Source organism: Aythya fuligula, chromosome 3 (genome assembly GCF_009819795.1).
Source record: "Aythya fuligula isolate bAytFul2 chromosome 3, bAytFul2.pri, whole genome shotgun sequence".
NCBI classification, from domain to species: Eukaryota; Metazoa; Chordata; class Aves; order Anseriformes; family Anatidae; genus Aythya; species Aythya fuligula.
In genome coordinates this window covers 16,904,191-16,922,997 of record NC_045561.1, presented here as the reverse complement: position 1 = coordinate 16,922,997, position 18,807 = coordinate 16,904,191, and the positions used below count along the sequence as shown (strand labels likewise).

The window sequence follows — 18,807 nt, the reverse complement described above, 5'->3', positions numbered from 1 at the left end:
GTCTCAGACTTTGAATAATTGATGCCGTAAGTTTAACAGTTCCTCAGAGGAAGGAAGAGAATGGCTTTGTAGCTCATAAAAACAGTATCTTATATCTGATGAGAAATACAAAATGTAATAAAATGACCATTCCTTCAGGGAGTGGAACTCATTATCCTTACTCAAGAAGATCCTCTGGTGCAGATATCAGCCCTGCAGGATGCTGTGGTGCTCAAAAAGAGCAGCTGCTCCTAGTACGTGGGGAACTTGCTCCTTCCAGCATTCTCATCAGCTGCCCCAGCAGTCACCTGACATGGAGGCCCCTGACTGCTCTAGTATGGTGCATGCCATCTTGATTAGTCACCCATTTTGACAGAAAGTATTCTCACTGAGTAGTCACGGCACAGTTCTGGCATCCCTTGGAAAGGGGGTTTTGTTTAATCAGGAAGTAGACCAGGAGACAGATTTGGTTCTTGCTTTGTGTTAAAACTTGCTTTTTATCTTTTTTTTTTTTTTTTTTTTTTTTTTTTTTTTCACCTCTAATTGATGCTCAGGTATGTTCATTTCTTTTTTTTTTTTTTCCTGGCGTGTTCCCAAGGTCAGATGAAATTTGATGAGTGTGTCGAGGCTGGGTGACATGACCTCTGTGGGGTGTCAGCCCATGGCTCACCTCGTGCACAGGTTGGGCTTCTGGTCCAAGGTCATCTCCCATGCAGGAGCTGGAAGGCGAGGCCAGGCCAGGTGATTACCAGGGACACTGGCATTGCTTTGGAGCAGCTGGTCAGTGAAAGAAAGGGGACAGTCATGCTGTCCCGTCACCCCATGTCTTTCACAATTGTAATGAGGTTAGTACAAATGCACAGAGAAGATTATACAGAAAATAAGGACAAAGCCTAAACATTTTAACAGGAGAGCTGCTCTATGAACTCCTCGCAGCACTGCCTCCTGCCCCGGTAGCAGTAAAAGCCAAGTCTAGGAGCTAAAACCAGGGTGGTGTACATTGCTGTTCCCTCAGTTTATTTCCCAGTGTCTAGCCTCAGTGCCTGAGGGCAGTCAGAGGTGGCATCTCTGCTTAAAAAGTTTATGAGGGGGTTGTTTGAAGAAGGGGAGTGCAATTGCTAAGATTCATGAGGCCTCACTTTTCCTGCTTCAACTGCTTTCGTAGTTGGCACTCATCAGCGTCATCGTTCATTGCTCAGTATTTATTTGAGACTCATCATATTGTTGCTGTAAAGTAAAAAGTGCATCATCCATTGGCAGGATGAGGGGAATGCAGTACAGGCAAGGATGTGAACCCGAATGGACGTATCTGATAGCTCTAGGAATCCTTTGATTAAGTATAGACATGGAGCACTAATACATAGCTGTGAGGTAGGCTTAATGTTGTGTGACAGAGCTGAGCAACATATAGAGGCTGATTCTTATCTCACACCAGTTTTCACTCCTTTGAGATATTAACCTGCTTCTGCTTTTTTACCAGAAGAAACGTCAAATGAGGCCCAAAAGTAAAAAAGATTGTCATTTATTTCTTTGCAGCACTGGCCATTTCCATCTACTCAAAATCTGGCCCATAAGGCTTGGCAGTCTACATGCCTCCTAGTCCTCTGTAACAGTCATCTTTTTTTTTTTTTTTCTTTTCTTTTTTTTTTTTTTTCTCCCAGAATAGCAGTTTTATGTTATTTTCTCCCAAAGGCATGGCTCATAAATAACTCTGCCATGCTTTATAACCATTCTAAATAGAATTTATACATGCTGATGTATTTTGGGGAATATGTTTAGTAAGTGTTTTTTTATTACGCTGTCTTTACATGTCCTAATAGTAATAGCTGTTGCATTATATTAGTTTCATCTCAGCAAAAATACTGGAATGACAGAAGAAAGATCAGAATGTTCTGTTTTCTCGTGACACTTGCTGGAAGGTTTGAGTTGTGATTCTTGAAGCACTGTCATCTGGGTGAGATGCTTACTGAGCTCTCTGATGACTCTGGGTTATGTTAGGGAAGCATATCAGGGAATCATACCAGCTATCTCAGGGAAGTTTTAGTAAAAGTAATCATCCTTGTTTCCTTGACGAATTCTAGTCTGCTTGATGTTAATAGAATTTCTTATGAAATCCACTTAAACATATTGCTCCTTCCTTTCCTTCCCTTCCTTCCCTCCACCCTCTTGTGTTATTGGTGTGTTCTCGGACAAAGTTTGTCTCCTAGTCAAACTTTGCATGCCACTGGGAAGGTTAAGGCGTGTTAGATGCCCTGTAGATTTAGAAAGCAGTGGGTAAATAAGGCTGCTGCGAGTACAGTTACTGATTTACTTTGATTCCTGAGAGGGAGAGTGAGATAGCTACCTGTGTTTTTCTTTCAGGAGAACTCCAAAGTTCTGAAACAAGATTTTTCTCTTACTCGAGATGTCACCAACTACTTTACTTTGAGTCCAGGAACCTATGCTGTCATTCCTGCTACAACAGCGCGCCAAGATTTTGAATTCGTCTTACGAATTTTCTTGAAGAATGAATGCTACAATGAGTAAGATAATGATGAGTACTCCAAACAGTCCCAGACTTACAGTGTGCCATGATCTAACAATTCAATGTCAAAATAACTAATGTGGCAATTTGTTTTTAATGCACTCTAGAAGCATGTTGGGAAGCCACAGCTTTGTGTTAAGTGCCATGTTGAGGGGAATCAGCTGTATACAGTCAGATGCACAGGTGGCCACTGCACAACAGGGCAATAGCTCATTGGCAGCCATCGAGGGTCTCAGCTTTGGTACAAAGAGCTGCACAAATGAACAGCAGTTCTGATATACGCTCTGCCAGCTTGTGGGGAAATCTCTCTTAAATAAAAGGAGGACCGGGAGCTTCATTTTCTTAACAGCCATTATATAGTTTTGTATGTTGTACCGGCTGGACCCTGCATAGGTCATGTCCCACTCTGCTCAGTGGCAAAGAAGCAAAGAGCAGTTAGAAGTTTTGATCCCTTCACACAGCCAGCCAATAGTCAGGCCCACAGGAGCTCCCTTTGGGTATAAGAGAGGTGTTGAAGGATAAACTTAACAGAAAAATGATATCCTAGATCATCCAAAGGCAGCTAGTATCACATTTGCATATAAATATCTGGGTGTGCATTATTTAAAGAGCATACCACAGCGCTCAGTGCTACCAAATAAACTTCGAGCATCAGATATCAGTGCCTTTCCCTTAGTAAGCTTTGTAGTGATTGCCAGTCTTACGTCACAGGCCCATATCTTAATAATGAGAATGTTTTCTGGGCTTTGGCCTCTGGCAAAAATGGCTCAGAAGAAATTAAGGCAACTCCTTAGTTGTGGAAAACAAATGTGAGAAGTCTGTGCTCTGGGCTAGACTGCCTTCAGTGTGATGATTCATGCACAAGATGGCTCAGTCCTTGGATATATCTCTTTCCAGGAGAGCTTGTGACCCTTATACAGCTTATTCAGTGAGGTAAAGCATGGGTGTGCTGTTCCCATGGGTCTCTGTAGCAGTCACAGCACTGAGAGGCTTGTACAAGGGAGAAGGGAGCATCATCACCATGTGATCAGAGGACACTGTGGGTTCTTGTGTGGGACACTGTATTCTCTGTCCGGGGTCTGCCATGGGTGCAGATCAATGCTCTGGAAAGGCCCATTTTCTCCCAGTGTGACCCATTCAATTGTTTTTCAGGAACTCAGACTCCCAGATCAGCCCAATGCTGCCAACGGTAAGAATCCTAAAAACTGATATAGATACTAGTGGTGGTGAATGGTTCCTAGGGAAAGCCACCTCTACTGACTCCCCTTCCCCATACACTGGATATCACTCTGCTTTTCTTTCACCACCCTGTTACTGTCCCTCTGGCACCTCAGTTAAAGTGGGAGAGCAAGTGTGTACAGGCTGAGGTACCTCTCTGGAGTGATGAGAGTCACAGCAAAGATCTTCCTCTTCATTTGTTGCTTTCAGAGCCTGATTTCTGAAGGAAACAAATCTTATACGGTCCCTTTGTTGGCCTGACTGTCCTTCCCACCTTGCCACCTTTAATACATTGAGCAACCAAATATAGCAGGGGGGAAAGCATTTCAAAGGTAGTCAGTTCTTGCACTGTCTAGATAATGGGTATATATCCAAGAAGGAGATGAGGGAAAACTAATTAAAAACTCTCAAATCAGTGTGATCACTTTTTAAAAGAACTCACACCTGAGAGAGGGGTTGTACATGCCTTTCCATGGGAATGGCTTCATTTAGTGCCTGCACCCTATAAAGCGTAGGAGTCCATAGAGGTGGGGCCCAAAGCAGATTTCTTCTCATTTTCACCTAGATATCTTCACAGATGTAAGGGAAATTACACTTCAAAACCGGGTATACCTCTAGTTCAACCCGCATTTCAGCCTGTCCAATCCAGTTACTATCTGTTGCTGGACTTTCCTTACTGTGAACTGTGCAAGTTGCCAGACCTGGACCAGTCCATGCTGCTGTGTCACTGTTTGCTTGTAAAACCACGCCACTGAGCAGGCTGTTACTTACAGCAGTGCAAAGTCCTTCCCTTTTGATTCATTTTCCAGCCTGCAATTAAGCCCCATTAGAGGCATAGCATAAATAGCGGCTTATCTTTTTCCACTGACAAGCTGTCAGTTTACTTGGCTGTTGTCATTAGCCAGTGTTTTGACTGACAAATTATGGTACCCCCACTTTTTGCTCCTGCTCAGGCAGCTGGGCTGTTCTTTCCCTGCCCTCTCTAAAGCTCTATTTGGATTTGCAGACTGCTGCCTCCAATCGTTTTGTAACTGAATTATTTACGTGCATACTTACTCTTTCATCCAGGTTGTACCAAGACAGAACCAGGACAGCTCCTATAAGGCTATCTTCCTAAGATATGCTAAACAGGTACACTATCTAAAGCATCTTACTGAAAAATAATAATATTAAAATTGGCACGTGGACTTGCAAAAAGAACACTAATCTCCAATGTTTATACCAATCCATTTAGCAAAATGCTTTTTGGAAATGTAGCTTCATCTTCAAGTGAAACCCCCCTGGACACAGTATTGATTTACCTGCCAAAACCCCCAGAAAAATGGAACATTCAGTTGGGATAAAATGTCTAGCTCCATATTTCAGAGGAGGACTGGAGATTTACGGTTGTGCTGGTGATGGGCTTGCATATGTACTTTATTTGGCTTTGATCTGTTTATGTACAGAAAGTGATTAGAAAGCTTTGTGTATCCCCCCTCTCATCAGCATCATTTTCCCTTTGCCTTTGCCGCAGTTGGAAATCAGACATCAGTGAGTGCTTGAGTAATTGATTCCTGCTTTTCCTGAGCCAAACCATGTGCATTCACAAGAGATGCTTTTAATGGCTTAATAAACTGTTATAAAAAAATGCTTGACTTAGTCAAGAGAAAGAAAAAAAAAAAGTCTGCCAAAAGTCTTTGCACAGTGGACCTCTTGCAGTTAATAGCTGTATCAGTGCATTAAGGTGAAAATGAACAAGGGCTGCCATGCTGAAAGCTCTGGCAATGTCTCGGACAGGGAGACAGTCTGGCTTGCTGCTGGGTTGGGCTGCTCAGAGGGAAGCAGGCAGTGGTGCCTGTTTTTGCATCCCACTCACCCAGCTGCCTGATGTCCTGCCGCTTGGTGACTTCCCAGCTTGGCGGCTGGTGAAGAGGATGTGGCTGAAGTGAGCAAGTGTTCCCATCACCACTGAAAATACCCCGTGTTGGTGGGCAGGCCTGTAACTCCCCTGCACACGCTCACAGAAAAGGGCAGACCATGGTCCAGTAGCAAGAAGTGCTTTGTTGTGCTCCTGGGGGGATGCTGCTCATTTATCAGCAGAGGTCCTTCTTGGTTGCCATGATGCATGAGAAAAGGTATTTGGGGCAAAAGTGAGGCAGGAGAAAACTTTGCGCTCACAGATCTCTTTGCATTTTATTCTGTGTTAGGGCTCATCTATTGATGCCTCGCAGCTGCGACAACTCCTTAATGAAGTGCTCCTGCAAGGTAAAGCTTTTACGACCCAGCTAACGTCTTTGGTACTTCTCTATCCTTAGTCTACTGTAAATTAGACAGAGGATTTAGTAATGTCCTGATGGTCTTCAAAAAATCCTCAGTGTGGCTTATTACAATATGGGATCTTGAAGAATGAGAAATGTCAACACCCATCTTCCTTTACGTGCACAGCAGTGTGGTTTTATTAAAATAAATAAATAAAATCAAAGTAATGGTCACATGAAGAGGGCAACGCAGTCCAGGCTGGCTGCTGGCAGACTCTTTAATGTATGGCCATTAGCAAAGCCATGCATCTGTGTGACACCTAAATTTCACCCTCCTCTCCCAGCCCTGCCCTAGGAAGAGCCCGTGCTCCACAGACCTATGCTGCTCCATTCTGATCCCTGAAGTTCCCACAGTCCCCATGAGCCCTCCTGCCTGCTCCATGCCCCACCAGTTCTAGCAGGAACTCAGTCCCCAGCTGGGCTGCTTCAGCAAGGACCACAAGGAGCTGTGTCCCTTGCTCTCTTCACTGTCCCCCCCAGTTTTTCCCAGCTCTGCCCTGGCCTGTGTCACACCTCTGCAGAGGCCTCAAGCTGGCTTTCAGCATTTCCCACACTTCCTAACCTACCCACCTCAAAAATAGCGTGAAATGATCATACACAAATCTCAGACTGCTTTAGAGCTCACTAGTTCAGCATGGCCCTTCACATCACTGCCATTTTAATAGTCCTTATTCCAAGAGTCTTCTGTTTCCATGCAGAGCAGCTATCTGTGAGCCCCAATGGGGCACCTGTCCTTCAGAAAGGAAGCCGTAGAGGCATCTGAGACACTTCAAACTCCTTCAGTGGACCTCAGCCTGTTATGTCACCCTTTTTTGTTATGTGAGCCTTCAGACTAGTGTCCTCCTTCCCTCCCACTAGTGGCTTGGATACACATCTGGCACCCCCCTCACTCTCACTGATTCCATCTGTTTTGTCAATCCTTGCAGATGAAATGGCCAGCCTTGGAGGAAAATTCAGCTTTGATTCATGCAGAGGCATTTTAGCTCTGATGGATGTATCCTTTCAAGCAGAAGCAATAAACTTCCCAAGTGCAGCCCATCCTTTCCTTGAGTTATGGCTGAGCTGAGCCTCCCAGTGTAAGAACCTGCAAGTAAATATTAGCCTCATTCCTCAATAAATAACTCTCATGGAGGATACGCAGGACTTTGCCATGCATGCCCTAGCTCTGGGAAGTCTGCTACATCCACCTAGCTGCTAACTCTTGGCTTTCACTTCCCAACCTGTGGGACCCAGGGTTTTGCTAAGCTTCACCCTCAGTGCAGGCCACAAACAGGGCCTGAGGTGAGGAGGCCATGCAGAGCCTAGACACAGCTCCGTGTTCTCTCTTCCCTTACAGCTGAAACCACACGAGCCTGTGATGGCAGCTTAAATGGCTTGCCAGCATTGACAGCAAAGCTGGGGAGAGAAGCATTGCCCCTGTGTGTGTGTGTGGAAGTATTGTCACTGCCCAATCACAGTCACATCCATGCCTTACAGGCTATTCACCCTGTCCAGTGTATCTTCCCTGTTTAAATGGATCACGGTCTTTTTACTGTTAAAAAGGACAACATTGAAAATACATTACTGGCCATTGTAAAACAAGAGGGCTCCTTGATGAAAACATTAATTCTCCCTTGTGTGTTTTCTCCCACTTGCTAGTTCACTGTCTCTTTTCATCCATGCCATGGCATAACTTTGAGATATTGTCAGACTTCTAGAAGCTGCTAGGGAATGAATGAAACTCACCTGCAATCCCTCTCTCTTTCTAGCTTTCTGCATCTAGCAAGCAAAAGAGATTTTTTCCCCCTTTCCAAATCCCCTTCTGGGTTCAGTGAACACTGTGAATGCATGGCACGTGCAGGGAGCTGATGAAACCACTGCTCTGCTTTAATTCAAGATGGATTTTTTATTCTCTGTACATACAGCCTAGGTACAGTGTGACCTATCCTGGCCTGCAAAGACAGTATCAGCTTTTTTTTTGCAGTCAGTTTTCACCCCTGGGCTCCTGTTGCTCATGGTAGGGAAGTGTTCTCTTGCCCGCAGCATATGCATGGCTCAAGGGCTGCTGCTGGCTTCAGAGAGCAGGCACTAGGATCTGCTCCTTTGTACTCTTGGCTCATTCCTTGCCTGTTCTTCCAGGAGGATCCAGTCAGAGCTGATGTTGTGCTGCCCCATGCACAAAGGCACCTCAGTGTGTGCACATGGCCTGGAGCATGCAGTTCTGTTCCTTCCCAAGAGCTGCTGTACTCTGTGGCTAGATGTCAGCTGAAGTTATCACTGCAGGACCCCTTGTGGTTAAAGACATCATACAAGTAGAAACATTTTGTTTGTGAGCACAGGTGTGAGCAGCTGTACAAATTGCCGGAGGAAAAAAAAAAAAAAAAAAAAAAAAAAGTGAATTTAACTCCTAGACTAATGGAGACCAAAAGAGATCTCAGCTTTCTCAACACAAAGTAACAAACAGAAATGATTACATCTTCAGACTTTATGTGAAGACAGCATTGTCAGGAATAAAGACATGATCAGTTTTAGCTTTCATTAGCTGTTCAGTTCTTAACTAAATGCACAGACGAATTCGAATGGACGACTCACACTGCAGGAATTTGGGAGCCTCTGGCAAAAGCTCACCAAATACATGGTATATGGGGGGGTGATCTCTGTTTCCTACCTTACTGTACTCCTGGGTTTTTCATCACTAGGGTGCAGACACTCTGTGATATCAAAGTACTGCAGGGAAAAATGTTGTGAGGTTTACATATCTAGTGGGTCAGATTTCTATCCTCTCATGCAAAGGCTGAGAGCTCAAGAAGCAGTGAGGTGTGAAGTGCTCTGAACAAGCAACCGAGGGTTTCATAAAGCAGGGAACACTGAGGAGGCAACTTTTCTTAATGCTTTCTGAGCTGAAATGAATTATTGAACAAAGTCATCTGAAAAACATCACTTGTTGTAGTTTGTAGCAGAAATGTGTAGGATGTGTTGAAAGTTTTCTTGAGATAAATGTCTCTGCTCCAAGACAAGCATTAGCTCTGGAACCAGTGAGAACAATAGCTTGGTATTTAGGGTCCCACCTAAATTCAGGCAGCTTGTCTGAGTCAGGTTCTTCTTCCTCCAGTTTTGCTGCAGGAAGGGAAGATTTCCTGAAGCCTCAAAGTTTGGTGGGATGTACTTTGTTTCATCCTCTCTCGGGGTAGTCTGAGGTCACCTAGGACAATAGGGTGCCAGTTCCCCATTGAGCAACAATGCCCTTCCCACTAAGAGCACCTCAGGGGTGGTTTGTTGGGAAGGATGACCCCGTGCCATTCTGGCATGCAGGGACTCCTGGCAGATTTGGTGTGTCATAGACAATGTCTTTTTGTCAATGGAGGTGTAAGCATTCCTGTTTCTGCCTGTGCATGCAAACCAGGGAAAGTGAGTGAAAAGGCTTCAACACACCCAAACGTGGGATTTCTTATGCTGTAATATATTGATCAGGACTTGTAGTAATGGGTCTTTGTCAGGGTTACTCTATCTTGTCTGTTGCATTTCCTTACAGCAAATTTATTAAGGAAGGAAAGCATCCTACATAATTAAATGTACTGGTAAATTTGGGGAATGGTGATAATGTATTTGATATCTGCCATTATACTGTTTTTTCAGGATATCTTCAGGAGGGAAGACAAAAATAATTCTGGATTTCTTGACATATATGAACTGAAGAGTGCAATACAGACAACAGGTATGTCCAGATAGGCTTAGCAGCTCCCTTTCCTGTCTTTGCAGGAAAGGATGAAAAAGAGAGAGGATGAATAAAGTGGTTTGGATTACACAGCAGTGCCAGTTAGATCACAGCTCTGCTTAGAGGACTGCATTATTTCAGGGCATTGAGACAGAAAATTCATTTCAGGGACTAGTCTTTTCCTTGCTGCACAGCCTTGTGCCCACCCATGCAGCATCATCCACCCTTTGCACTGCAGCAGGGGAGCCAACAGAGAGATGCAGAGAAGCACAACATTGGCCAGAGCCTGCAGGGTCTCTCTAGGTCATGGACAAAATACACATCAGGGGAAAGGAGCAAGGAGCATGCACATAACCCAGTTCCTGCAGTTACTGTCCATGGCAGTGACTAAGTCTGTAAGGGAAAGCCACAGTGACAAACATTTATTTAGTTTGCACTGACCTCTGTTGGCTACACAAATGCTGAAACTTGCAGTGAGTGCATGGTACCCCTTCACACAAGTAAGACATTTTAGCTGGACCATCTCTCCAGGGACGTTGTGCAAGAAATACAGCTCATAGACATCAACCCTCTTGTAATTGCACAGTAGAGAAACTCCCATTTGGGTACCTGGAGCTTGGTGTGGTGTTGTCCCGGTGAGGAACCTGGTGCAAGAAGCACTATCCGTGGAAACCATCAGCTCAAAGGATGTGTAAATTTTTGTTCCTGAGAGGTAGGCAGAGTGCTTGTGTATGACTAAGGAGTGCAGCACTAATGTGCTAAATGTCAAAACAGAAACTGCCAGGGCAGTTCTGTTAGAAAGGCACTAGTGTGTAAAACTGTGAAGTCCTGGCAGACAAAACAGTGCAGCTATCTGAAGGGATAAAAAGGCATTATTAAATGGCAAGTTCATTACATGTTAGGTTATAAGTAGTTCTGAGTGGAGAGGGGAAAGAAAGTTGTAAACTCATTCTTATCATCTCTTGAGCCAGGCAGCTGCATTTGTATTTGGCTACGCGTTAGGATGATCTTGGTCCTACCTTTGAAGCAGGAAGGAGTGGGCAGCCCCCGAAAAAGTCTGAGAATGGCACTAATGTACTGAAATACAGCTCTAAGTCAGCTGTGCCCTGAAGTGTTCAGTGACCAGCTCTTCCCAGTGAAAAACTGGAGCATGAGCTTAATTTTCACTGTCGTCCTAATGCTTCAAAGCATTATAGGATGGGTCAAATCTTCCAGAGTAAAGCAGGTTAGCTGCATTAACAGCAGTGCTGCCCTGATGTGCAGGAGCACTGGCCTTGGATATTTACAGACACCTTTCTGGCAATACCAAATGCATCAAAATAATGTAAAATAGGGAAACATAAAGTCACTATCTTCAAGTTTGACTAAAACCAGAGCAAGGAATCCAACAGAGAAAAGGTATGGGAGTAAGCTCACAGAAAAAGCAATAGCACATAACTGAAATATCTTGGAAACGGAGAGGATTTACACTTCAGTATTAATGGGGTTAATTGAGAGACATTGCCAGGTGAGTACATCTCAAAGCAAGAGTATCCCAGACTGAACATGCCAAACTGTCAGTGTTTTACTATTGTAAGATGGAGTTAGAGCATCTCTCAAGCAACACTGCCATGCTTACTGGAATCTGTTTTCCAAAGAGAGTTTGAATGTATTCCCACTGCCTTCAAAGGGTTAAAAAAGAGATTTCTCACTGCTACAGTGGTTCTTGGCAGGGTTTAAAACCAAAATTAAAGAAAAAAAATCATTAATGATATATTTTTAATTACTAAATTTTCCTCATAGAAAAATAATCTAGAATCAGGTTTATTTTAATTTGAAGCATAAATGTTTTTCCTTTATTTAAATATTCAGCATTGTGTGTTCAATTCCTGCTGGAGGCATTCTCCAGCTATGCTTATGCAACCAGATTTTGTCAATGCTGGGTGCTAACCCACCTCCATCAGCTGCATCTCCCCCTACACAGGTGCAGAATATAATTTTCTTCTTTTCTGCTCACTCAAATTGGCTCCATTATGAGTTCATTAAAATTGAAAAGTTTAGAACTGGTTGGAAAATGGGGAGAGCCACTTCACTTGCAGCTGAGCTGCTAAAAACTGGGGCTGAACAAATGAGACTTTTTCTGAAGTCTCAGAGAATGCATGAACTGAAGCTATCAGTCCAGCCCTCTGCAGAAAATTTCTTTTATTTAGTAAATCAGCTTTCAGACCAAAATATATTTAAATCATTTCTTGTGTATCCAGCACATTTAGAGTAGTTTTATTTAACTAATAAAAGGCTCATTCTAAAAGGCAATTTTTGTTCATTCGATTGAATATCAATTTCCATCCAAATAGACTGTGACACAAATACTGAATAATGAGCTAATAAAAAAAGAAATGAACACTTTACCATTTTCTAATATACGAGAAAATGTAAAAATTAAGAATCCTGGGTATGCTATACTGCATAATAGCATAAGCACATGGTATATCCCCGCTTAGCAGAAAATGCCAGTAGCATTGTGCTTTGCTCAGACTTTTAACAGTCATGCACAAAGAAAATAACCCTTTCTAACAGAAAATAAAAGCTAACATTGCAAAGTAAGATAATCCTAGAATATTTAGTTGTGTTTCTTGCTTGCTGACCTGCACCACAATTTGAGTGAGTGACTAGAAGGGCTTTGATTTTCCATCACTCTACCCCAAATCTTGTTCCCAAGCCCGAGGGGAATGCAAGATGCCTTGCAGGGACTCAGAGGAGAACCAATCTGGCAAGATGCGAGGACTGAGGGGAGGCCACAGCTTCTCTGAAGGGTGCACAAGACCAGTAGGGCCAGCCTGTCATCCTGCAGTGAGTCCCAAGTGTTGTCATTCCCCTCTTCTCTACAGGTCTGGCCATCAACGAGCAAGTCCTGCACCTGGTGTCCCTGCGTTTTGGTGATGTTACCAGGAGAATTGGCTTCTCTGACTTCATGTACTGCATGCTGCGCCTTGAAACCATGACCTGTGAGTCTTGGCACTTGGGCCTGGGATTAGGCAAGGGGCAGGGCAGCTTTATCACAGGGGAGCCTGCAAAACCAGACAGAGCAGTGAAAGGAAGCAAGGGGAAAAGTGCTAGACGCAGTAATGCAGGTCTACAGATTAGCGTGGAAATAATGAACCTGCCAAAAGTCCAGGCATGGCCCTGGCATCCCTTTGGGCAGGCTGTTTGCCAAAAGCCAGGTTCTCCTCCTGCCTGTGGGGGAAACCAGTGTGGTGCTGGAGAAAAGGGCTGGGAATACAGCAATGGGTGCACTAAAAAGGGTCAGGAAGAAAGGATGGCCCCTAGGCTCCCATCAGATCCCATCAGAACACCTGTAGCCTGCTGCAGCACCACGCTGCCCAGCGCAGCAGCAAACATAATGTATTTTCAGAGCTTCTTCAGGGGCTACTGCTGACAATACTTTTTGCTGCATGCATTTAGCCTGACCTCTGCAGGCTTATTTTGGAGCTCCCATGCACTAAGGAAGATTAATTTTTCTAAAATGTCCCTGCACTGGTGCCCTTTAACACAAGCTTGAGCATCCTGTTCTGCAGCAGAGCTTTCTCCAGGGTGGCATTGTCAGTACCATAGAAAGGACACTACCCAGTGAGGAGGAATGACACAACTGGGGTGGTTTTACCTTGTACTGTACAGTACAGTACCTTGTACAGCCCCAGTACAACAACACATCTCAAATGGAAGAATGGAAGGCTTTTTGTTTTGGTTAAAAGTCAGGAAGTCTAAACCACAAGAAGAATAAGTGCCTTTTTTATTTTTTTAAACTGGAGAGATGTTCCCACCAACTTCAGTACAGTTCTCTTAGCTTTTTGGTAAGGAGAAGGTGTGAGATCCTTCTCAGTGAAACACAAAAAGCGATGTAACTTTCCAAGACCCATTGACTCACTTTGGAGAATTAGGAAGCAAATATTCCTAATTAACAGTGCTGGGTACGTGGGAGATGGTACTTACTCGATATACATATTCATACAAATTTCCAAGAAAGGTCAGGATTTATGTTAATGTTTCCGAGAACTTATTATTATACATGTATTGTTCCTCCTACTTTCGTATGCACAGTACCGTCTGGTGGTCACACTTTGGGGTCTTTCTGATGAAGGCTCTTAGCCTTCTTCACCTTGTACATTTTTCTTTCCCATTTTGCACACTCTGTCATTGTTGACCACTTCAGCAGTTTTACTTTTTTCAAACTCAACTAAGTCAATTGTTTGAGTTTTACTTTGGGCACCGTGTTCCTTCTTCAGCCTTGATTTTATGGCTGGAGCTGAGTCTTGTTGTGCGAGGCTGATCCAACAATTTAACAATTTCAGCAATCTCTTCAGTTTACTGTATTACACATTTTGTATTTTATACTCATTGTTTCATCGGTGAGAAAACAAATCCATTTCCTGTGTTGTGTCTCTCTATTGTCTGCCAAGGAAGGAGTGGTTGTAAACAAAAGTGCCTACAAGTAAGGGTATTCTTTTTACAAAAACATAGTTTTTACTACTATAATTATAAGCATTTTGACTAGAAATACTGATAGTTAAATAAATCCAGCAATTGTAACCCATGTGCTAAAACACAGTGACACCAATTTAGCTCATCTTTGGAATGAGCTGGGTTTCAGTGGCCCATGGAAATGAGCATTCACTTTTGCACGTGTTTTACCAACGGTGTTTTATGGGCTCCCAGTGGTCAGCAGATCTGCCTGGGTGATGCTGCCTAAATGTCCATTTTAAGAAAGTACAGAAGCAGCTCAGAAAGTCAGAACATATCCTGATTTTAATACTTTCATTAAAATCAGGCAAGTTTTAAAGACCCATATTTTTATGATGTCACTTGCTGTAGATAAAAATTCTTATACCTAAAGCAGTACAATAGCATATTTTTTTAACATCATAAAAATATCCTCTTACATTTTAAGTGCCAGAATAAAGATAACTCCTTTAGACTGATTTGGAAAATAATCTCTGAAGTTTCATTGCTGTCTGTAATAAGTGTCTAAAATGCTCTCAAGTCTTTAAGTTATCATTTTACAGAGGGTTTAATATGGAATACATTTTTCAAATCATTGTGGGTAAGATTTTTAGAGGAGAGGAGGATAAGGGAGACAAATCTGAATAAAAGACAGTACACCTTTATGATGATGTGAATGCAGCAGTGGAGATAAACCTGTCCCATTAAACCGTTACTCATCCTTTCAGGATAGCCAGTGAAGAGATGGGACTCAAACCAAATGTAGCAGCTTCTTTCTGTACTCTATTTAACTGGAGGTAATGAAGTTGTAAAGGGGCAATTCTGCTTAAAGGTAACTTCAGCACTGCAGTTTGTTCCTAGAAAGACTACTGAGTGCAAGCAGCCCTGCAAATATGTCCTTGTCAAGGGACTGGGTGCAACATGGTGATTATTTTGTTCTATACTCTTTCTCCAGAACAGTATATAACGGTTGTGTTTCTGTTAGCCATGCCTTCTCTCTGCTCTGGGTCATAAAGGTAGCTCTGGATGCCTGTGAGCCCAGGAAAAGAGTGTCCTAGGGGGCTGATGAGGAATGGGCCCTTATGCCCTCTTCCTATACCCTCCCAGCAGCCTTCCATTTGTCTATAGCTGGATAGGCTTTGAAACATTCATGAACTTACAATGCCCTTTCTATTTGGGGTGGGAAACACGCTCCTAGAGAAATGTTTTTGCTGTTTACACCAGCACATTTCTAAGAGAAAAGTAATATCAAAATAAATAGGAACTTGTAATACTGTTTCTACTTCATCTAAATTATTGGGTTTGAACATTTCTTCTAGACAAACAAAAAGAAATATGCTCATAGAATATCAATATTGAATAGATTTAAATTTTCTGATGGCAACGTGTACTGCTAGAAAACTTTAAGCAACGTTAATTTCAAATTCCAGATGAATAACAGCAGCATCTGCATTTATATTCCGTGGAAAATGCTTGTAAGGCATAATAATGACTTCAAGAGAATCGCTTTCCTCAGGCCACACCGTGATTGCTCACTGCCGGGGAGGATGGAAAACGACCAACAGAAAGTCTCCCTGTGGGAAGATATTTTTCATTAGTTCACCATTTTCCTGTCATTCTTCAGGCACAAGGTCCTATCGAAACAAATTATGAGTAGATGAAAGCAGCTGCACTGAGCACTCCTGTTCCTACATTAAGGGCAACGAAGCTGATGAAAAGTGTAGAAAACAAGTCTTACAAGGAGCAGCTGAGGGAACTGGGGTTGTTTAGCCTAGAGAAAAGGAGGCTCAGGGGAGACCTTATCACACTGTATGATTACTTTAGAGGCTATAGCAAGGTGGGGATTTGTCTCTTTTCCCAAGCAGCAAATGATAACATGAGGGGAAATGGCCTCAAGTTGTGCCAGGGAGGCTTTAGTCGGATATTAGGGGGAATTTCCTTACTGAAAGGGTTGTGGAGCATTGGAATAGGCTGTGTAGGGAAGTGGTTGAAGTGCCAACCCTGGAGATCTTAGAGAAACATGTATACGTAAAACTCAGTAGCATGGTTTACTTTAGTACTAGGTTAAAGGTTGGACTAGGCGATTTTAGAGATCTCCAACCTGAATAATTCTATGATCCTATGTTTTTTTCCAAATTCTGGACCTGTAGTTGGGATGTTTTTACAGGCTGTGATGCAAGGGCTAAGGCAGAGGGGTACTCAGCACAGAAATAAGATCTGGGTAGGCAAGACATTGCATGTGGATCCCTGAGCAAGGCAGAGAATCCCAGCACAAGGGCCACAGCTCTGCTATTCGGCTGCTATGAACTTATTTTGCAGACTGCATTGCGTTCTTTCTTCCTCCTCACGAAATAAAATTTTCTTTGTTCTATACCTAGATGCATTTCAAAACTTAGCAAATGGTGGACCACAACTTTTCGTGACGGCAATGGAGGTAAGGCTGCTTGTTCCTTCTTTCCAGCTCCACAGTGGGACTATGTTAGCAGGATGAAACTAAAGGTGGTGTGGTAGCGCCACGAATGTTGCCACGAGTTTTGCTGCTGACGCCAACAGTGGGAAAGGTTTTGCTTGGCTGTGTGTGCTTAATGGACAGCCAGGAAGTATTTCTCTGGGGCTCTCCAGCCACAGTCATGCAGCCTTGCTGATGTGAGGACAGCTCTGTGGTGGCCATCCACGTCCAAAACACTTGGTCTTCCCTTGCTGCCCCCATCCTGTCATCGGTGGAAACATTGCATTGGGGCGAGACAAAACCTGCACCCCCCAGGCCACAGGGAGGAGGTTGGAGGCATTGACTTCATGCCCAGGGTGCATTTTGGGGACAAGGTTTGCTGATCACCCAAAAACTCAATGCACTGGGGCTTCATCAAGGTGAGATACCAGTGGAGCGAAGCAGACAAGGCCAGGAAGGTGGCAGCTGTGCCCAGAGGATCTTGGCAGAATAAAGTGGGTAACATGGGGTCAGCTTGCAACAGGGAACCAGGACTTGGTGAGATATGGCTGCTGATGAGCAGCAGGTGGTGGCTGTAATATTTACCAAGGAGGTTAATATTAGAGCTGCAGCATTCCCCAGGCACGGGTTATGTTCGTAGCTGCGGTGATGCTTGGCGCAATGAACAGCCTGTGTAAGAGCATCATGGTCCTGTCCTGTAGCCTGAGAACCTGTCTCTGCCTGAGAGCACCAAAATTGGTGTCTTCAATGAGGTCATCACGCAGGGCTGAAAAGGGAAGAAAACTGGCTATTTCCTCCTGAAAAGTACCCAGTCCAGTGGAGTATGATGGGGGTGGGAATGGTCAGAACTGCTGGGTGTCTCACACTGCTGGACTTTTCTGGGAATAAATTCATACAGCAACCACCAGACAGCATCGTGGCATGGAATAGGCAGAACATGGGGAGGTTTCTGGCTCCTTGGGGATTTTGGTGGGGGGGAAAGGGTGTCTGTGTGGGAGTGCTTTGTGGCAGGGATACACAGAGGCAGGAAGATTTAGGGAGATGGCGTCATTGCTCCAGTGCTTCACCTTCTGGTTGTGCATTTTTTCCTTACATTTTATTTTTTTTCTTTCCCTTTTCCTTCAAAATACATATATAGCTTATTTATTTATTTCTTTATAAAGCTTATCTACTGTCTTCTGTTCAGGCAGCCTGCCATTGCTTTACCCTCAGCACAGCTCCTTCTATCTGCAGCTGATCAAATGGCTGGTGAAAACAGAATCCTATTTAAAACTATTGAGGAAAAAAAAAATAAAATCACAAATGTGGCCTGCACAGTTTGGTGTGTGCCACCAACCCCGGTTTCCATGGCAACTGCCCGCCCCACACAGGGCACTCTGGGAGTTGTAGTTCCTCCACCACCAGGCCATGCTGGGGAGAAGATGGTGGCGAACCCCCCAGCGCCCATCCCGTTCCCAGAGGGGGAAAAAGGGTGTATCGAGAGATTGTGCTTGGGTTTGTGCACAGTCCGTGCTTCCCTCCATAGGGTTTGTGGTCCCTGTGTGGACTGTGTGTGTTTGTGTACCTACAGACCCACAGGTGGGCGCCACAGGTAGATCACCATCCCTGCAGTGATTGCTCCTGTTGCAGCTACTGCAATTTGTAGTGGAAAGTAACTTATGGAAGGTTTTTCTGCACCTGAATTGTAATAATGGAAAAAGACAGTCCCAAAACCCAATAACGGTTCTGTGCAGGACAAAAGGACTACAGTGACTGGGTCCCAGCCTGAAGGTACCAAGACATAAGTCTCAAGACTTGGTGTATCATTACTACCTAAATGTGCCTTTCCTTTTTCTCTTCCCAGTGGCTGACGCTTGTCATGTACATCTGAAGACTTGTCCGAGCTCAATGTGGCTGGTGAGAAATCTCCTCAGTACTATACACACTGGGACGAAAGGGGTAGGTGCCCTTACGTTGGCCACTGTGAACATGGGTGGGCTGCTTTAGCTAAAGCTCACCCTGAGTTATGGTTGGTTTTGAAAGGTAGAGAAAAGGTGAGAGCTGGGGAGAGGTTGCCAAAGGTGAGTGCTACAAAAGGAATTGGACTTCAAGCAATTTTTTATTTTGAAATAAAGTGAACTGCTGATAGCGTTATCAGTTGCTCAGACCACCAAGGGCTCAGTTAGCCACT

The 18,807-nt window shown here is 43.9% G+C and overlaps 1 protein-coding gene across 1 annotated transcript in view; it reads left to right on the top strand.

Moving 5' to 3' along the window:
* LOC116488294 (calpain-13-like) overlaps positions 1-18,507 on the top strand; it is a 39,885-nt gene extending 21,378 nt beyond the window's left edge. The window contains exons 11-20 of the mRNA XM_032185776.1: positions 2,341-2,501; positions 3,656-3,692; positions 4,790-4,852; positions 5,908-5,965; positions 6,945-7,012; positions 8,567-8,635; positions 9,634-9,712; positions 12,580-12,696; positions 16,567-16,622; positions 18,481-18,507. Coding sequence (XP_032041667.1) covers positions 2,341-2,501; positions 3,656-3,692; positions 4,790-4,852; positions 5,908-5,965; positions 6,945-7,012; positions 8,567-8,635; positions 9,634-9,712; positions 12,580-12,696; positions 16,567-16,622; positions 18,481-18,507 — 735 coding nt within the window. The remainder of the gene's footprint in view (positions 1-2,340; positions 2,502-3,655; positions 3,693-4,789; positions 4,853-5,907; positions 5,966-6,944; positions 7,013-8,566; positions 8,636-9,633; positions 9,713-12,579; positions 12,697-16,566; positions 16,623-18,480) is intronic.
* The last annotated feature ends 300 nt before the right edge of the window (positions 18,508-18,807 follow it).